The sequence below is a fragment of the Protopterus annectens genome, chromosome 11.part0 (assembly GCF_019279795.1).
Source record: "Protopterus annectens isolate FY-2018-M chromosome 11.part0, PAN1.0, whole genome shotgun sequence".
Taxonomy (NCBI): Eukaryota; Metazoa; Chordata; order Ceratodontiformes; family Protopteridae; genus Protopterus; species Protopterus annectens.
Genome location: NC_056745.1, coordinates 208,364,783 through 208,383,515, shown reverse-complemented (window position 1 = coordinate 208,383,515; position 18,733 = coordinate 208,364,783). Strand labels below are relative to the sequence as shown.

At 37.9% G+C, this 18,733-nt stretch overlaps 1 protein-coding gene across 2 annotated transcripts in view; it reads right to left on the bottom strand.

Moving 5' to 3' along the window:
- LOC122815270 (leukotriene A-4 hydrolase-like) overlaps window positions 1–18,733 on the bottom strand; it is a 231,259-nt gene that overhangs the window by 12,017 nt on the left and 200,509 nt on the right. For both annotated transcript variants that reach the window (XM_044087624.1, XM_044087625.1), the window contains 3 exons: window positions 18,155–18,225; window positions 5,203–5,257; window positions 2,004–2,099 (listed from right to left, as the gene is read on the bottom strand). In XM_044087624.1, coding sequence (XP_043943559.1) covers window positions 2,004–2,099; window positions 5,203–5,257; window positions 18,155–18,225 — 222 coding nt within the window. The remainder of the gene's footprint in view (window positions 1–2,003; window positions 2,100–5,202; window positions 5,258–18,154; window positions 18,226–18,733) is intronic.

Sequence of the window (18,733 nt, the reverse complement as noted above, 5' to 3'; positions counted from 1 at the left end):
GGAGGCATCACACTCCTTTACTATACTGACAACCACCAGAGGCCAAATAATGCAACAGAGGATGACATATACAGTAGTGCCAGGGATGACTGCCACTAAAAACTGTTTGCACTTTAGCCAAGATAGGTGCCTGTGAGGACACAAGAGCGTGTCAGTGGATCACTGCCGTGTGAAATCATGTGATCATCCAGGCTATTTGCAATAACAAGGAGTTAGGACAAGTTTCATACCCTGGTGGTTGCCTGGGTAATGGCCTGTGCTGGGTAGCATGCTAAATGGGGAATCTGATGCTGGGCAGATAGTACCTTCAAAGGAACTCTATATGTAAAATGAGTATTAAAAGAGAAATCTAGGGAAACCAGTAAAAAATGTCCACCTAACTTCCCGATTGCTTCCAAACATATGAACCAAAAAAGTGTATGACAGATGATAATGAGTTGCAGCATTACAACAACAACTGCTAAAATGGCTAGATGAGATTTTGAATGAGTTTCACTACAACCTAGCACTTGGTGGGTGATAGTAATGCACCTATCATGACAGAAGCATTATTAAAGATGTTACTGGATAAGTAAAATCAGCATGCATTATGCAGCATTGGGCACTAACAGTACCCATAGTATTTCTTTATTAAAAATACACATTACAAACTGTTTCATCACTGGTGATTATTTTTTAACATACGGAAAAAACAAAGTGCCATGCCAGTGTGGTTTCAATATGTAAAACATAGGAAGAGCGATACAGGCTAGAATTATAGATGATTCAGATAAACTAGTGTCTTAGGGCCAGCACTGGTAGCATAGAGGGATAAAGCCCTGACTATGTCTCAGGCAATCCAAATTTGATTAGTTGCTCAGTTGTTTGATGGTGCTGGCAGAGGAAGATAGGTGTGACAATCTTTGGGCAGAAAGGAGGGGTGGAGCAGGCATGCAAAATGAAGCCACCACCCAAATGAGGGCCAGCATTGCAAACAGTACCCTGGGGAAGAGGTTTGGCTCAGCAAGCCATGACTTGGTGATAGCCTTCAATAGTGAGTGTATAAAAGCCTGCACACTCATTGGGGTAGGCATAGTGGGTTCTCATGCTGACACAGAGGCTCATTTCCATCCACTCAGGGTACAAAGTTACTATAGAAAAACACCCTCAGTTGCTAGGATGCTGAAAAGGGCACAAACAACCCTAATGGCTGCCTGCATCATGGCCCCCCTGGAAGACTCTCACCTCATATGATATTGGAGTATAGTTCCTCATAAGGAGGAATGAATGGGCTGAGTCTAAATGAGAATAACTTGATGGTCAGTAGGCATGGGAGAAATAATTGCCTAGAAAAAAAACAAGTGGATTAGGAAAGTGCTTTCATAAATGTATATTAGTTGTCCATTTGACATATTCCATCACAGTTTTCTATCATGGAAGGTCTAGGAACATGTCTATAGATTAAATCCACCAATGTCATGCATCTGTTTAGACCTAGTTAATCCTTTTGCTACAATTCCACATTCAGCAGTCTACTTAATAATGCAAGCCATACATCATAAATTGGTTAACAAAACTGGTTGTCTAATAAAAAAAGGAGTTTACATCTCTGGATATATACACAAACCAACAGACAGCAGAGAGGTATATTAGAAGAAATTGTCGATTCAGTGAGTAGATCTAGGCCAGATAATAAGTTTAATGAAAGCAAAATATATAAAACATTCCACAAAGCAAGCTACAAGACAGAACATGAAATGCTTAACTGGATCACCGTGTTTTTCATCTCATGCTTAGGACTTCTTCAGATATTCATTATAATCTGACACACTTCCTGTTAGATATATCGCATCCTACTAATTGAATATTGTTACCTTATAATTACTTAATAACCCATATACAGAAAGTTGTTGACCACCTAATGTGAAATTTGAGTCAGACAAATAACCAGCTAAGGAGTCAAATATCAGGCCTCAGTAAACTAACTTTTCGAACAAAAACAAGTACAATTTTGTCAGGTATACCTCCAGCAGGAGCAATGCTAGGAACTCGATCAGCTGGTGAGACGACATTTCTTTGATATCTGTGGCACTGAAGGAACCAAGATCTGATTCTTTAGCCTTAAGTTAAACAAAATTCCCATTAGAACATATTAAAGCATCTCTATTCTGAAATTAAATATGCAACATTTAATTATTCAAGCAAATATGTACTTACTCACTGGGAAACATTTGCTAAGGATTTTGATCAAGGATATTATATTTCAAATGTATCACCTTATAAATAAAGTTAAAATAGACTTTGGCAAGCCTCCTTACAGAAGACATTTGTAAACAATGCATAAACTTGAATATGAACAAAACTTTGAGTGCAGATGATAATAACTTGAAAGCGTTAAGGAGGCATTAAAATGTACTGGCTGTACCTCAGATAGCCTTAGTCACTTGCATTGTAAATATATACAGTTCTGTTGAAATGAGTAAAAGCACACACAATTTTACTTTGCACTTAAAGGACTGACGTTCAAATTATAAAGTATACTGTGTTATATTGTGATGACAAATTTAACAACTCTGCTTAACGGCATTATAATGGTGCAAACTGTGTGCAACAGTTCACAGGAAGAAAAGATTCTCAAGGATAAATGCAACTCAGATAAATCAGGTATATTTACATAGAAGAAAAAATATGCAAGTAGTGAAGTTGGCATACAGTAAAGGACATAAACGCTACATAATAGTCAAACCCTTCTAGTAAGGTATTTCCAGGGAGAGTAATAATTATCTTGTGAATACCTTTGTGTAACTAATTAGAGATTTACTTAGTGATAGTTCCATCCTTTGTAATCAGTGCAGGTCTCCTATGTATATTATTTGCCCTTGATTGTTCTGTTATTGCATATTAACAAGTCCTGTATTACCTGTTTTACTGACAGCACTCTTTGGTCTTAAGTATGATTGCAGGAAACCTGAAAGACTACTTCATCATTAGTCAAGTCTTACTTTGATTTCTTAAAATGGAAACATTAGCTATTAAGATAAATATAGCAAAGCAGTCCCAGAAAGCTAAAAGAGTATAAACATGTAGTATTAATTTATGACAGCATTACTAAACAAATGAAAAGAATAAAAAATAAATAAAATAAAAGACACATAACAAAATTATACAATACCTTCCAAGATCATGGAGTTAAGTTTTTTGTTTTATACTCCTAAAAAGCAGAAAAGCTCCATAGCCTAAAGGGATGGAGCTCTGACTACAATCCAGATAATGTGTGACTGACTAGAGGCTTCTCCAACCACTAAAATCAGTGCAGGTGGGCATTTACTACTACAACCACTAAAAATCTAATACAGCTAGGCATTTACTACAACTTCTACAACTCTAACATGAGATCTTCCAAACTATTTTGTCGACCATCATCATTGTATAAATATATGTTATTGTGCATTGACCTGTCTTATATTGTAACTCTCACTAGTTGTATATACTATCATGCTTAATAATTCTATGTTTGTCTATTGTTGTAACTGCGACTTGATTTCTGTTGTTGCCTGTAATGCACTCACTATTGTATTACCATGTTGCTGCTTTCTAGTATCTAAGTTTAATATTTTATCGTCTTGTCTTTTCTTGTTGCCATAGCTGCTGCTTGATTGTTTTCTTTGTCACTCCTATACTTACTATTGCATTTCCATGGTCATTTTCCACCCCACATTTTAGTTCACTCCCATTCCTGTTTTGTCTTGTTCCTGTAGGTGATGCTGCTATTAAATCTACTGCTTTACTGTCACACTTCATTTTGACCTGTATTGTTGCTGTTCCTGACTGATTATCTCTGTTCAAATACTTTAGGTTTCCATTTTGTTATGTTACTGTTGATCTGCCTCCTTTGTGTTACCACATATCCTATTGTACTGCTACACAGTTTTCCTTATTGAACTGTCTCGCTGCAGCTGCTGACAGGAAGTTGACATTCGACTAGTTTATAGTCTTGCTTTGCTGCAGCAGCTGCTGCTTGTCTTGTCTGCACTGTTTCTGCTGCTTGTCTTGTCTGTACAGTTGCTGCTGCATGCTGATTGGTTTCATATCCTCATACCCGCTTATCCTTCCTTATATTGTTGGTGCCCTGCTATTGCAGCAGCTGCTGCTTGTCTTGTCTATATTGTTGCTGCTGCATGCTGATTGGCCTCATATCCTCATACCAGTTTATCCTTCCTCATATTGCTGGCACACTGCTGCTGCTGTTAAGCCACAGCTGGATGTGGGTATATAATATTAAGAAAAAGTCTACTGCTGTTACCAGGATTCTGTTCTTTTTGATGCAGCTATTCACACAAAGTTCCATGATCACCTTGCCTTACTTTACTAATATTGGTGGCACACAAGCCTTTTTCTAAAACTGTAGTCAAGTTTTTGGGTTGCTTTTTCTTGACTGTCTTGAGCCTGATATATATGTTATTCATCCAATAGCTTAGTGGTCTCTGTCCCTTACTGCAACAGTGTCCGTCGTATCCAAGCCTTAATTCATATTATAGCTAACCCTCTGTGTTCCTTTGACTCATTTGCCTGGTGCCTAACATATCAGTATTCTGTAGCCTCTTGCCTTACTGCACCAGTTGAAAATGTTCACAAACTATCTGACTCTTCACAAAGAGTAAGAAATAAAATGTTATTGACTAAACAGTTCAACATAAACTCATAAGCACTTTCGTCCCTTCCAAAGAGACTTCATCAGATCTTACTGCACCAGTCTCTGTTGCATAGAAACTCCATCCATACTGCTGATTGTCCAGTATTTAACATATCAGCATTTTGTGGCCTCCATGCTTTATTATACCACTATATGTGGCATCTGAGGCCAGTTTGTCACTGTCTCTGCTAGATCGTCCTATTCCTGTCATGTTTTTGTTACTGTTATAGTGTTGCATTAATGGTGCTAATGCAATTTAGTGTCGTTGCTATAATATAATACTGCTATCGCTACCTCAACTATATTATACCAATGTTGCTGTATTTGCTTCCACTATGATAATGTTATTATGATTAATTATAACAACACACATTTTATATCATACAAAAACACTTGTGATTATCAATAGCATGATATTTTTATTGCATGAATTCACTTTATAACTTAAGAAAAATCAAATCAATCCCAAAGTCCTAAAGCAGACTATACCAAATGCATCATAATTTATAAATCTCTTAAGTAAAACCTACTTTGCTCCATCGTTGGCACAAAGCAATGCAAGCATCAGCCAAGGTGCTATCAAACCTGTAAAAACACATTTGTTGTATTAGTTAGGATTCATTTTCCCATGAAATATTCAAAAATCCTATTTACAGTATATAAGTTATTTGACAACACTGATAAACATATAATTTCAATAGTGGGTTTAGTAGAATAGTACCTTCACAGGCAAAGGGTCACCTGCAAATTTACAGAAAATGTAGTTAATAACTGGACAATATGTGGTGTGTGTGTGTCTATACTATATATATATAAATATATATATATATATATATATATATATATATATATATATGTATAATATATATATATATATATATTATATATCTATATATACACACACACTTACACACACACACACACACACACACATGCACACACATTTATTTTATTTATTTATTTATTTTACATTTGTTGACCAGGCTAGTCTAACTGGATATATGTCCATTTTCAGTAGAGGCCCGGGGAGATAAGCTCCAAGATCACAATTCAAAGAAATTCGCAGGTAAATACAATTTAGCAAATAATAACATGCAATTCTACAAGTAAATCATAAACCACTCACATACATATAACAAATAATAAGTAAGAAATCACTACAAACAAAGGTAGTATTTACAAGAGTAAACTTCTCTTTGTTATTCAGGAAACTGGATATAGTAGAGAGAGGTAGAGTATAAGCAGTAGCTAGTAATAAAAGGAGAAGTTAGTCTGGGTTAATACAGGGGCATAGCCAGTTTGTTCTAAGATACAATTTCAGTTTAGATTTGAAAAGTGATATTGAGGATAGTGATATAAGTTCACTGGGGAGTAGGTTCCAGTTGTGCCTGACAGTATTGGAGAATAGAGAGTCTCCAGCCAGGTTGTTGGATTTACATCTTGTAACAAGTAGTTTATTTGAAGAGAGTAAGGTGTTAAGATTTTATAAGGGGCAATGAGGGTTGAAAGTATTGGAGTATTAGTAGGTTGGTAAAGGGTCTTGTGGGCAATGGTAAGTTGGTGAAATTTTAGTTGATTTTGTAACTCAAGCCACCCTAGCTGCTTTAATTAATTTATTTTTATTTATTTAAATTTGTTGACCGGGAGTGTCCAACAGGACGTAGGTCCATTTTCAGCGGAGGCCCAGGGAGAAAAGCTCCACAGTTAAAATAAACAGACAGTAGCTACATTGTATTACATAGCGATTAACAATTTAACATAGCAATTACTTACAACATATTTACAGATGAAGAACATAGTACATCAGTAGACAACTAGAATCTTTATCTGTGAAGTACATAACAGACATTAACAAATGTTACAATGAGAAGTTCCTGCTGTATAATAAGAACTAGGCTTATGAGCATCTGAGCTTGCTATAATCAAGGTAGTTAGTGGAGTGGAAAGAAAGGTAGTGGTTGGATGGGGTGGGTGATATTAGAGTGGGAGTTGCAAGGGCATAGCCAGCATGTTTTTAGGTGCGCTTTTAGTAACATTTTGAAGTGGGTGCATGATGGTACGGAGGTAACTGTGGGTGGAAGGGAGTTCCATAATTTGGCTATGGTGCAAGACAATAGTGCTTCACTCGCAGAGTTACTGGCTTTAGTAATCTGCAAGTGATTTTTGTTGCTGGATCTTAGTGGTCTGGTGGTGCGATAGAGTTAGAGTAGATTCTGGAGGGATGGGACATTTAGTGGATGGTTTACTAGTTTGTGAGTGAGTGAGAGTTGATACCACTGAAGGAGGTGAGGGAGTTCAAGCCAGCCCAGTTCAGCAAGTGAGAGACAGTGGTGACTACGGTAGGATGCCCCTGTGGCAAATTTGGTGATTTTGTTGTAGCAGGTCTCTAGCTTGTTTAGATCGCATTACCTTAGGTTGGTATATATTGGAGAGGCATAAAGTAGGGTGGAGATAAGGTGGGAATTTGCTATTGAAATCTTTGCTGCTTTGGTGAGAAGTTGCTTATTTCTGTATAATGCTCCTAGTTTTTTGTGGACTTCTTTTATGGTCATGGATATGTGAATGTCAAATTTTAGTTTATTGTCTATTTCCACTCCTAGCAATTTGGTGTGTTCAGTTGGATATATAGTGGTGTTGTCTTTTGCTGTGATGTTAAAGTGAGAGTTGTTTTGAGTATGTTTGGTGGGTTGGAAGATGAGTAGTTTAGTTTTGTTTGGGTTGAATATTAATTGGGCATCGAATAACCAAGTTTCAAGAGAGGAAAAGGCTTCCTCTGTGACTTTTTGCAGTTTTGGTAGGGACTGGGCTAAGCAGATGATGGTTGAGTCATCTGCGTATTGTATGAGTGTGCCATGTTTGGTGGCAGAGGCTAGATTATTGGTGTAAACAGAGAAGAGTAGGGGTCCAAGGATGGATCCTTGGGGAACCCCTATGGAGACAGGTAGTTGGGGAGATATGTCATTCTGCCATACAATGGATTTTTGGCGGTCAGACAGGTAACTCTGAAACCAGTTGGTGACTGATTGTGAGAAGGATAGGTTATTGAGGACAGAGATAAGTTGTTTGTGTGGGACCATGTCAAATGCTTTAGATAGGTCTAGGAAGGTAGCAGAGGAGAGATAGCCATTGTTTTTATGCTGAAGGATAGTGTTAGTAAAGGAGAGTAAGGCAGTGGTGGTGCTATGGCTTGGTCGGAAACCATGCTGAGTACTGGAAATAAGGCTGTTAGTAAGGAGGTAGTGTGAGACCTGAGAGTGTATGCATCTCTCTAGTATTTTGGAGAGTGGAGAGAGAATAGCTATGGGGCAGTAATTGGTTAGTTCTGTGGAGGGTCCGCCTTTGTGGAGGGGAATTATATGTGATACTTTCCACAGTGTGGGAAGGTAACTTTCTGACAGAGATCGGTTAATCAAGATGGATACTGGGTAGGCCAGAGCATCAGCTGCGATTTGTAGGTATTCACTTGGGAGGTTGTCTGCTGCTAATTTGGTGGGTTTAAGTTTAGTTAAGAGTTTTTTTATGTTGGAGGTAGGTACAGGAGAAAAAGAGAAGGCAGTGGGGAGATTACTAGTTGAAGGTGTGGGTTGGAGGGGAAGGGGGTTGTGTTGTTTAGCTAGTGACAGTATGGTTTGGGTGAAGTGTGTGTTGAATGAGATAGCAATATTTTCTGAGGAATGAGGGATGTTAGGAGGAGGGGTACTGACTTTACCTGGGTAGAGGATGGAGTTTATGGAGGACCAGAATTGTTTAGGGCTGTGTTGTGAGGAGTCTAGGACAGACTGGTAGTATTGGAATTTGTCCTGTTTTATTAGCATTTTGACTCTATTGCGTAGTTCTAGGAATTTCTGTCTAGTTGAGGGGGTTTTGGTTTGGTGCCAGTGCTCTCATGCTTTATCCCTGTTTTTCATTTCTGACTTGGTTTTCTGTAGCCATGGTGAGGGTTGTGCTTTGGTTCTGGAAAATCTTATGGGGGCATGGTAATTAAGGATGTTCAGGAAGGTAGTATTAAAAAATTCAACTGCGTCATCTAGACTGAGGTCCTTTAGAGGATGCCAGTTACATTCTTTGAGGGATGAGATGAATGTGAGTGGGTTAAAGTTTAGTTTTTTACGTATTTGACGGTAGATGACAGGTTTAGCTTGGTATAGGTATTTTTTGAGTAGGAATGCTGGGGAGTGATCACTGAGGCTATCTGATAAGAAGCCTGTTATATATGACTGGGTGCTCTTACTGACTAGTATCCAATCCAGGGTAGTGTGCTTGCTGGAGTTTTTATTTATCCTGGTTGGCGATTGGACTAGTTGGGTGAAGCCATGAAGGTTTACATGATGGGTTGGATAGTTGCCAGAACAGGATTGCCAGTCAATATTGAAATCACCTAAAATGATAGTTTATTGGGGGAGATGGTGGGTAGACCAGCTGAGGAGGTTTTCTAGTGGAGGGATGTTTTGGCCAGGTGGGAAGTAGCATCCAATTATGTTGATGGTTTTGTTTTGCTTTATTTTGAAGTTGGTATATATTATTTCTTCATTGCCTGTTTGTGGAGCTGATGATTTTAAGATCTGAATGTTTAGATGCTGTTTAAATATTATAGCTACACCACCTCCTTTTTTGTTTAGCTGGTCTACTCTTAGTATGCCATAACCTGTAGGGAGTATTTGCTCACTGGTAATGTGAGGTTCTAGCCAGGTTTCTCTCAGGATGACTATATCTGGGGAGTACAAGTCTATGGTGGCATGGAGTTCATGGACTTTGTTGGATATACTTCTAATATTTAGGCTTAGTAGAAGGAAGTCACTTGGCTTTCTGTTGGCTGTAATATGGGAGAAGTTGTGGTTTCTAGTCTGATTATGAGGATTGGGGTTGGAGATGGTAGGGCCAGGGTTGGGGTGGATGTCTCCACTTAGGGCTAGTTTTGATATGCATGAGGTTATTAGTTTTCTCAGTTTTTGAATGTGTTTGCTTATAAGGGAAACTTCATGATTGTGCTCTGTGGGTAATAGGTATGGTGGGAGGGTTACCATGTTAAGTTGTAGGGATGCTTTATGTTTGAGTAATATAGTTGGTAGAATATGTGGGGGGTGCATAGGGATGGTTTTTGAGCTGGTGGGAGGGGAGCTGATTGAGGGTGAGACATGAGTGGTGGTGTGAGTAGTAGTACAGTGGTAGTGGTTGAGTGGGGGGAATGATGGAGCTTTGGTAGGATGTAAGATATGCAAGGAGAGTGCATGCAGAGAGCATAGGTAAGGTATGCTTGTACATGTTAGTTGAGGAGGTGTAATAGTAGTGGGAAGATGGAGGAGGTAGTGTTGGGTTAGCACTGTGGTTGGCTACTGGAAAGATGGGAGAGGTTTGTGAGTGCAATAAGGGTGGGACCACTGGGGGAGGGAGGAAATAGGGGGCAGGGTGAGGAGCGAAGCGGGTAGAGACCCTGTTAGTTGCTCGTATGTAGGGGCTGGAAACAATCAGTTAACAGAGTTAACTGATAAATTAATATATGATAGTGACAAGGGTGGTTGTAGTTTTAAAAATGGTGCCTGCCACAGGTAATATTTATTAACTTTGGGATTTTCTTAAGGTAATAAACAGGGAAGGGGGAGGGGAGAACAAGGGTGTGAGCAGGCAGTTCTTTGTACTGCTGCTAATGAGCCAAAACAAAGACAAGTTTGTGCTTAAGAAACAGTCACAATTGACCAAGGACTGCTCTGAAACTGTAAGTCATTTCTTAACCATTTCTCAGGTGGAAAACAGGATAACCTTGTATCAGTAGGCTACTGTGGTCTCAGTTTAAATTAACAAACACACAGTATTGATCAGTTATGGATACTATTTGCTAACAGAAGGGAATAAGAGAGAAATTGGAAGATGTGTGTGTGTCTGTGTGTGTGTGTGTGTGTGTGTGTGTGTGTGTGTGTGTGTGTGTGTGTGTGTGTGTGTGTGTGTGGTGGGGGCTGCTTACAAGCCAAAGCAGAGTGCTCTCCAGGGGGAAATGAATATTGGCTCAAACAGGTAGACACATACTCAAAGTTCACTTTAGTTGTTTGCAGACAGTTCAGGCCCGGACTGCACTTTTCTTATAAGAATGTTAAAGGTGGTACCGTAGTTGAATACTTAAGAATGGTATTAGGTCTAGAAAAGAAGAGTACAGAGAGGAGTAAGCACTTTTGAGATGGTAAATATATATTATAAAGATTATAAAAAACATACTGAGCAAATAGCTACCGCATGCTGGACAATGCCATGCACCAACTACTTAGTATATGCAGATACTGAGCCAATTGGAAGAACATCTGTTAGAAAAAAACCTCAGACAGTTATGCAGTCACAGACAAAAATATAGCGAGCAGCAATCTGTCGTGGTTCTCTAATGTGATTCTATCCACCAGTAACAGCACAATTATATAGAAATAATTAGACACTAGTATGAGCTGTCTACACACAACACAATTACATGAATAACATTAGTGAACAAGGTGCAGCTATGCAAATAGACCATACATACTATTATACTAAAAACAACTTGGTGCAGACAAATGCTAGCATGCCATAGTAACTTCCAATAATAAAGCATAAATCATATTAGATGTCTAACACAATTCAACATAAACATATACAGTTGTAAAATGTCTAATACAATTCAACATAAATAGGCATTTACAGTTGTAAAACACTTACTGGAGAGACACTGAGCTCCTCATGGGGCCTGTAGCAGACTGGATTGTAGTTTTAAAAATGGTGCCTGCCACAGGTAATATTTATTAACTTTGGCATTGTCTTAAGGTAATAAACAGGGAAGGGGGAGGGGAGAACCTCCTTTAAATTATAACAGTGGTGGGTTCTAAATGGATTGCCAGTGGCAAATCTGGCAATGTTGTTGTAGGAGTTTTCAAGTTTGCTGAGGTTACTTTTAGACAGCTTAGTATATATTGGTGAGGCATAGAGGAGTGTAGACATTAGATGGGTATGGGCAATAGTTATTCTGGCTGCTGGAGTAAGAAATGGTTTGATCCTATAGAGGGAGCCCAGTTTTCTATTTACAGTTTTTATTGTGTTGTTAATATGAGTGTCAAAGTTAAGATTGTTATCAATTGTTATTCCAAGGAGTTTTGTAGTTGGATCAGGAGATATGAGTGTACCATTGTTAGATGTGACAGTAAAATCTACTGTGTAAGACTTCCGGGTAGGAGTAAAGATCAAAAGTTTTGTTTTTTTTGGGATTTAATAGAACCATTGTTCTACTGTATTAAATACCTTTTGGGTTAGGGACTGTAGTTCAGATGGTGAGGAGGCTGAGCATATTAGTGTGGAATCGTCTGCATATTGAATACAAGTAGCTAGGGGAATTACTGAGTGAAGATCGTTAATAAAAATTGAGAACAACAAAGGTCCTAATTTGGATCCTTGGGGGACACCAAGGGTAATGGGGAGGTGGGTAGATAGATTATTATCCCATAGCACAGCCTGCTGTCTATTGTCCAGGTAAGAATGGAACCATTTTATAGCCAGTGCATCTAGTGAAAGGGATTTAAGGATATTTAAGAGTATCTGCTGGTTGACCATATCAAATGCTTTTGAAAGGTAAATAAAGAGTGCAGAGGAAAGCATATTGTTGTTACGGTTTTTATTAATGCAGTTAGAAAAGGATAAGAGGGCAGTGGTAGTACTGTGGAATGACCTAAATCTGTGTTGACATTTAGAAAGCAAGTTATTTTGGATAAGGTGGTCGAGGAGTTGTTTATGGATGCATTTTTCCATTATTTTTGCCAGAGGAGAAAGTAAGGCTATGGGGCGATAGTTAGACAATTCATTGGAGTTACCAACTTTATGTAGGGGGATAATATGACAGATTTTCCAGATAGCTGGGATGTTGCCTTTGGTTATGGTTCTGTTAATCAGGATGGAAATGGGATACACTATGGATCTGGCTGCTATTTGCAGATATTCAGCAGGTAGTTGGTCAGCTGATGGGGTAGTTGGTTTAAGTTTTTGGATAAGGGTGAGAATGTGTGATGCTGGGACTGGTTGCAAGTGAAATGGAGGGAGTGGGCTAGTACTTGAGGTTAGCAAAGTTAAGCTGTCAGGTGTTAGCTGATTGGTGAGAGTTTCAATGGCTTCTGTGAAAAAGGTATTAAAGGTATTGGCAGTTTGCTTGGGATTCTCATGGTCAGTGCCCTGTGGGGTTGGTGTAATGGAATGACCTGGGTGAAGAAGTTTGTTAATGGTTGCCCAAAACACATATACACACACACACACACACACACACACACACACACATATGTTTGTTTGTATATATATATATATATATATATATATATATATATATATATATACATATATATAAAAATATATAAATGGGTCTACTGATAAATAGTGAATGACCCAAAGATCAACTTTTACAAAGTCGACCAGAAAAGGTTGACTTTGCAAATGTCGACACTCTACTACTCATGTGCTGAGCAAAAATCTAGCCACATGCAAACAAAGTAAAAAAAAAAAGCACAGCCTAAACATCATTTTTTGCAGGGGGCAAGCACCTCTGCACCACCCATATGGGGGACTGCTTCCCCACACCCCCTGCTAATTTTGTATACTAACTGTGAGATTGCACAATCTCAGAGAAAGGGTATATTTCCCTACCCCAAGAATTATGCGAGCTCACATACCCATGGATTATGGTTTAAACAGATGTCGATATAAGATATACTCTATATATATATATATATATATATATATATATATATATATATACATAGATAGACATGCATACACACACGCATGAGTGCAAGTTGGGCAATCAAACAGTTTTTGATCGATACAGGCTTCAATCACATTTCACCAAGTCTTGATTCATCAACTGCTAGACAGTATGAGAACAGTACTTTCCACTGGTTAGAATTAATGCAGGCTATGTACAAGGATGCAATGACTCAAGTACAAACAGTGTTCAGTCTCACAGAGGAGTTCCCAGTGAGAGTGGATGTGCATCACAATTCAGCTGTGAGCCCACTGCTATTCATACCGATGATGGACTGCATTACCAAACCAGTTGGAGGGGACAGATCAACAAAGTTGCTATTTGCAAATAATGTGGCATTGCAGGCAGACCTTGAGCAAGAACTTCAGCAAAGGATAGGGGAATGCAATGCAAAACTGAATGCACGTGGAATGCAAATGAGTACCCATAAGACAGCTGTAATGGCAGCAAATGGCGAAATCAAAAGAAACTGAGAATTCTGATAGAAGGGGAAAATAGTGGAACAGGTTAACAGCTTCAAGTATCTGGGAAGGGTGGTTGAGGATAAGGGAAGTCTGAGTGATGAAGACAAAGCTAGAATCTGAAGGGCTGCTTTCAACTGGCACAGAGTATCAGGAATAGTGAATAGTGTATGACAGAAGAATGGCAAAAAAGCTGACAACTAAGGTGTACAAAACTATGGTGCAAGCAATATTACTGTATGGTATAGAGACCGGGCAGTAAAGGCAGGGCTCTTGAGGAAGCTAGAGGTGATGGAGATAAAGTACCTGAGACTGATCGTAGGATGCACACTGTGGGACAGACAAATGAATGAAGTTATCACGGGAGAAACCCAAGTAAATCCAATTGCAGAGAAGGCCAAAGAAAACAGAGAACTGTGGTTCAGGCACATGTGTAGAAAAGCCAAAAGCAATCTGGCGAAGAAGATTTGGAACAGACAGGAAGAAGGCAAGGGGAAATGTGGGTGACCAGTAAAGTGGTGGATAGATTGTGTGAGAGAAGTCCTGCTACAGTCAGACATGAATGTCAAAGAAAGTAGGAGAGTGGCGTTGAACAGAAAGAGATGGCGACAGCTGACATGAATCCCCGACCACATATAGAAAATGTGGAAAAGGCAGTAGTTGATGATGAGGAGGAGTACTTTCCCCTCCCCAACAGCCAAGGTAGTACTTGTTTTGATTCATTCAGTGGGTTGTGATTTGATGGAAAGAGATCACTTTTAAATGAATTGACTATAGGCAATTGGTTTTGGCATTCTTTTGGCTGTGGTAAGTATAAGGAATTGACTGGGAACATAACAGCTGTGGGTATATGGTGGGTCTATAATAAGAAGAACTAAACAAAAGTAAGTTTAAAAAAATAAAACTAAAGGTGCAAAAATACAACAAAAATATAAAAAAACGAGGTTCCATGAATTTAATCAGCATCTCTGTAAATGTTTTGTGTAATATACAAAGTATACTATGTATCAGATTTAAAAACTGAAAAACTGGAACCGGATCTGTGGTTAACTCCAAATACTACAAAAAAGAAAGAACCAAAAAAAATAAATAAATAAATAAAACACAAATTCAGGAATGGGAAAATGTCAATTTATCCTTCAGTTGGGCACCTTCATCCACAATGCACTGGACTTCATTAGAACTGAATACAGACAATAACTGTAGTCCTTAAATATATGATTAAAATCACATGACACAAATACCTGAAATATAAAATCGTATAATACATTAAGAATTACATCAAAAACTTAAACATCTGTTTACAAGGAATACATGCTATAATCACCCAACAGTAATAATATCAGCTATAATTATTTTTTCTTATTCTTTCTACAGGACATTAAAAAACTGTTAACATACTTTTAATGGTTTTCTGTATGAAAGTAATCAGTTGAAGTATAAACTGACATTTTCCCATTCCTGCACCTGTTTTTTTAACTATGATATCAGATTTGTTGTTATACAGTTAATGAACTGACTCTGCAGACAACACCACACTCATGTTCATCATGTGATCACACCACAGAATTTATGTTACCATTAAGATCAAGATATAAAAGTATGCCCCAAAACAAATAGTAATATCCAGGCTATAAATGCTACTAAAAAGCAAAACGGGTTCTTTACCATTATTTCAGCTTCACACTAATAATATCAACCATGTTCTAAGTCTTGAATTTAGCTCTATGTTTCATAATAAAATATGTAAACGTATTGATCTACAAAAAATTCACTTATTTCATTATCTCAGCAATCATGCAGGCTAGACATACAGGATGCAGTTTTCTGTTTTGTTCATTTCTAAGTTTTCATATCATGCAGTGTGTTTCCTCATACAACTCTCAACTTTCGTGTTATTGCTAAAATATGAAAAACATTCCTGTTTTATTCAGCATAGAAAAAGAGCAATGTCAGTCAGGTTGTGTGTATTAAACTGGAAGTATCAAAGGGAGTTTTGTCAGGTATGATATGAGCTTTCATTTAATACCATGCAATTATTTTTAAGCTGTTTATATTTTTGTATTATTCAATTAAATATGGAATGTCATTCTCACAGAATGTTATAGTTCCATATTTAACTTAAAGGTTATTTCCCTGTCAGTCAGAGAAGTTAGGCTCTTGATACAGGGGAGTTGGAGCTTGGAGCAGCTGTTCTAGGGAGTGTGCTGTAGCAAAGGAGATGGCATTCCAGAATAACCCAAAGAAGCTTGGATGTCTTCTTATAGGAATCTAGAAATAAGGAAGCTGATGGAATGTACATTTGGGTCTATGTGAAAATTGGTAAGGCATACTGTGTTTTTTGTTTTCTTTGTGGGACTATCAGAAAAGGTCCTTTATACAGTTTCTGTTGCTTCACCTGTTTATACAAGAAGAATCTGCACTATTATGGTTCTTCTTTTGAACAAATCTTCATTATTTTAAAGATTAGTGGTCTCTGCTGCATTATTTTATACCACAATGAGTGTGCGTGTGTGTGTGTGTGTAGATATATATTTATACCATTTTATACACACACACACACACACACACACACACACACACACACACACACACACACACACACACTGTGCAGATGCGCGCACACATTACACATTACACACACACACACACACACACACACACACACACACACACACATGCACACATGCACACATGCACACTTATGTTCATCTATAGATCTATCTCTTTCTCTCTGTATATATATATATATATATATATACATATATATATATATATATATATATATATATATATATATATATATATATATATGGATTCCTATCAGATCGCCAAATGCTCATTTGGCCGAAACTCATTTCACCAAAACCAAATGACTGAAAACTCATTTCACCGAAAGCTCATTTGACCAAAACTCATTTCACTGAAAATAGTACAGGCAGTGTATATGCCCTTTTCCCCACTGTAGTGCGAGCCTGGAGTTAGAATATATAAGTAGGGGTGGGTGTTGGTAGGTGCAGCCCCCCACATTGGGGGGTGTGGGGTGCATAGCCCCCCACCTAGTTTAGTTTTATACTGTCCAGTTCCTATTAACTAGGTTAGTTGGTAGTTATTAACAACATTAGGTGGGGGGCTAAGCCCCCCACATCCTCCAATGTGGGGGGGGCTAAGCCCCCCACACCCCTCATACTTATATATTCTAACTCCAGGGTCACACTACAGTGGGGAAAAGGGCATATATACTGCCTGTACTATTTTCGGTGAAATGAGTTTTCGGCGACATGAGTTTTCTGCGAAATGCGTTTTCAGTCATTTGGTCTAGGTGAAATGAGTTTCGGTCAAATTAGCATTCAGAGATCTGATATGAATCCATATATATATATATATATATATATATATATATATATATATATATATGTACAGAAAGAGAGAAAATGTACAAACATTTACAATAACAGCATTCTTTGTAGACATTGTCATGTTTTTTCTACTCTTATGTTTCATATTTTGTATTTCAATGTTTTCTCATTCACTCAGAGAAATTGTAATATGCCATATTTTACAAAAGTTGAACAAATGATATTTACCTCCTGCACAGCATATGTTATTAACACAACTCCATTTTCATTTTCTTTTTCCTAGACTCACACTTTAATAAGATGCCACTCAAATATATTTAATGCGCTAAGTTAGGAAATATGACAGCCTTAAGCAAGCTGTGACAAATGGAGGGGGAGATTTTTTTTTATATACATTTTTAACCAGGTAAGTGGTTGGGCAAGTGTCCCTTTTCAGGGGTAACCTAGGAGCACTGTTTGGTAAATAACTTGCTCAAAATCACACAGTAGGTAGATGGAGGTGGAAGAAATCAGAATTTGTACTTTGAGTATAGAAAGTTTAATCCTCTGTGCCAACTGCCAGACTAGCTACACTTAATGCTGATGGTCCCAGTTTAAGCATGGTGTGCAACTACTATAAGCACAAAGTCACATGCAAAAATATAGTTAATATTTTCACTTTACTGTGCACACTCCCTGTATATGACAAACATAACCCTGAACAAGGACAATATGAGATATCTTTGGGAAGCATCTTCACTGCAGAACAGCTAGCTGTAGTCTGCCAAGACTAAGGAGGACAAATAATATATCTGCAGGCATCTGTAGGGAGTAATGAATTCATTTTTAGTAGAGATTTTTTCATCTTTGAGGTTTGACCTGGTTTAAATTAAATATTGCAATGAAATATTGTAACAAAGTCTCTTACTTCATGTGTACAGGAGGCATTCCAGGAGTATGAAACCATGCATTCCAGTCAATCTTGTTCAGAACTGCAACCTGGGAAAGAAAAAAAAAACAAATGCAATTTTCTGAATTTGTACTACACCAAGTATTTCAATTAAAACGGATAGCTGACTCCTGATGAAATATATAACTTTAATCCATGATATTTGACCTAAAAACAAGTGGCCTTCCATTCTGAGTTTCAGGTATTTCTATATACTTTGCTTGTGACACCCAACACCTATGTATGGGAACTACCCCTGCACCCATGTAAAAGTGACCTGCACACGAATATACAGTCACTGGGATGGTGGTATGCCAGGTGACTGAGCTATCATTTTATAGATAACTTGGTGTCTGACATTAATGGGGTTACTCTTTGAGTAAGTATTAGCCCCTGAGTTTTGTTTAAAATATGTATGAAATGTAACCATAATACACAAGTAAAGGCTAATGGTTAATCACTGCAACTGTTATGCTATAACACCATAATAAAAATAGGGATTTGGTAGCTGGGCAAATTCTCAGCATAAATTACAAAATGCTATTCACAAAAATAAGT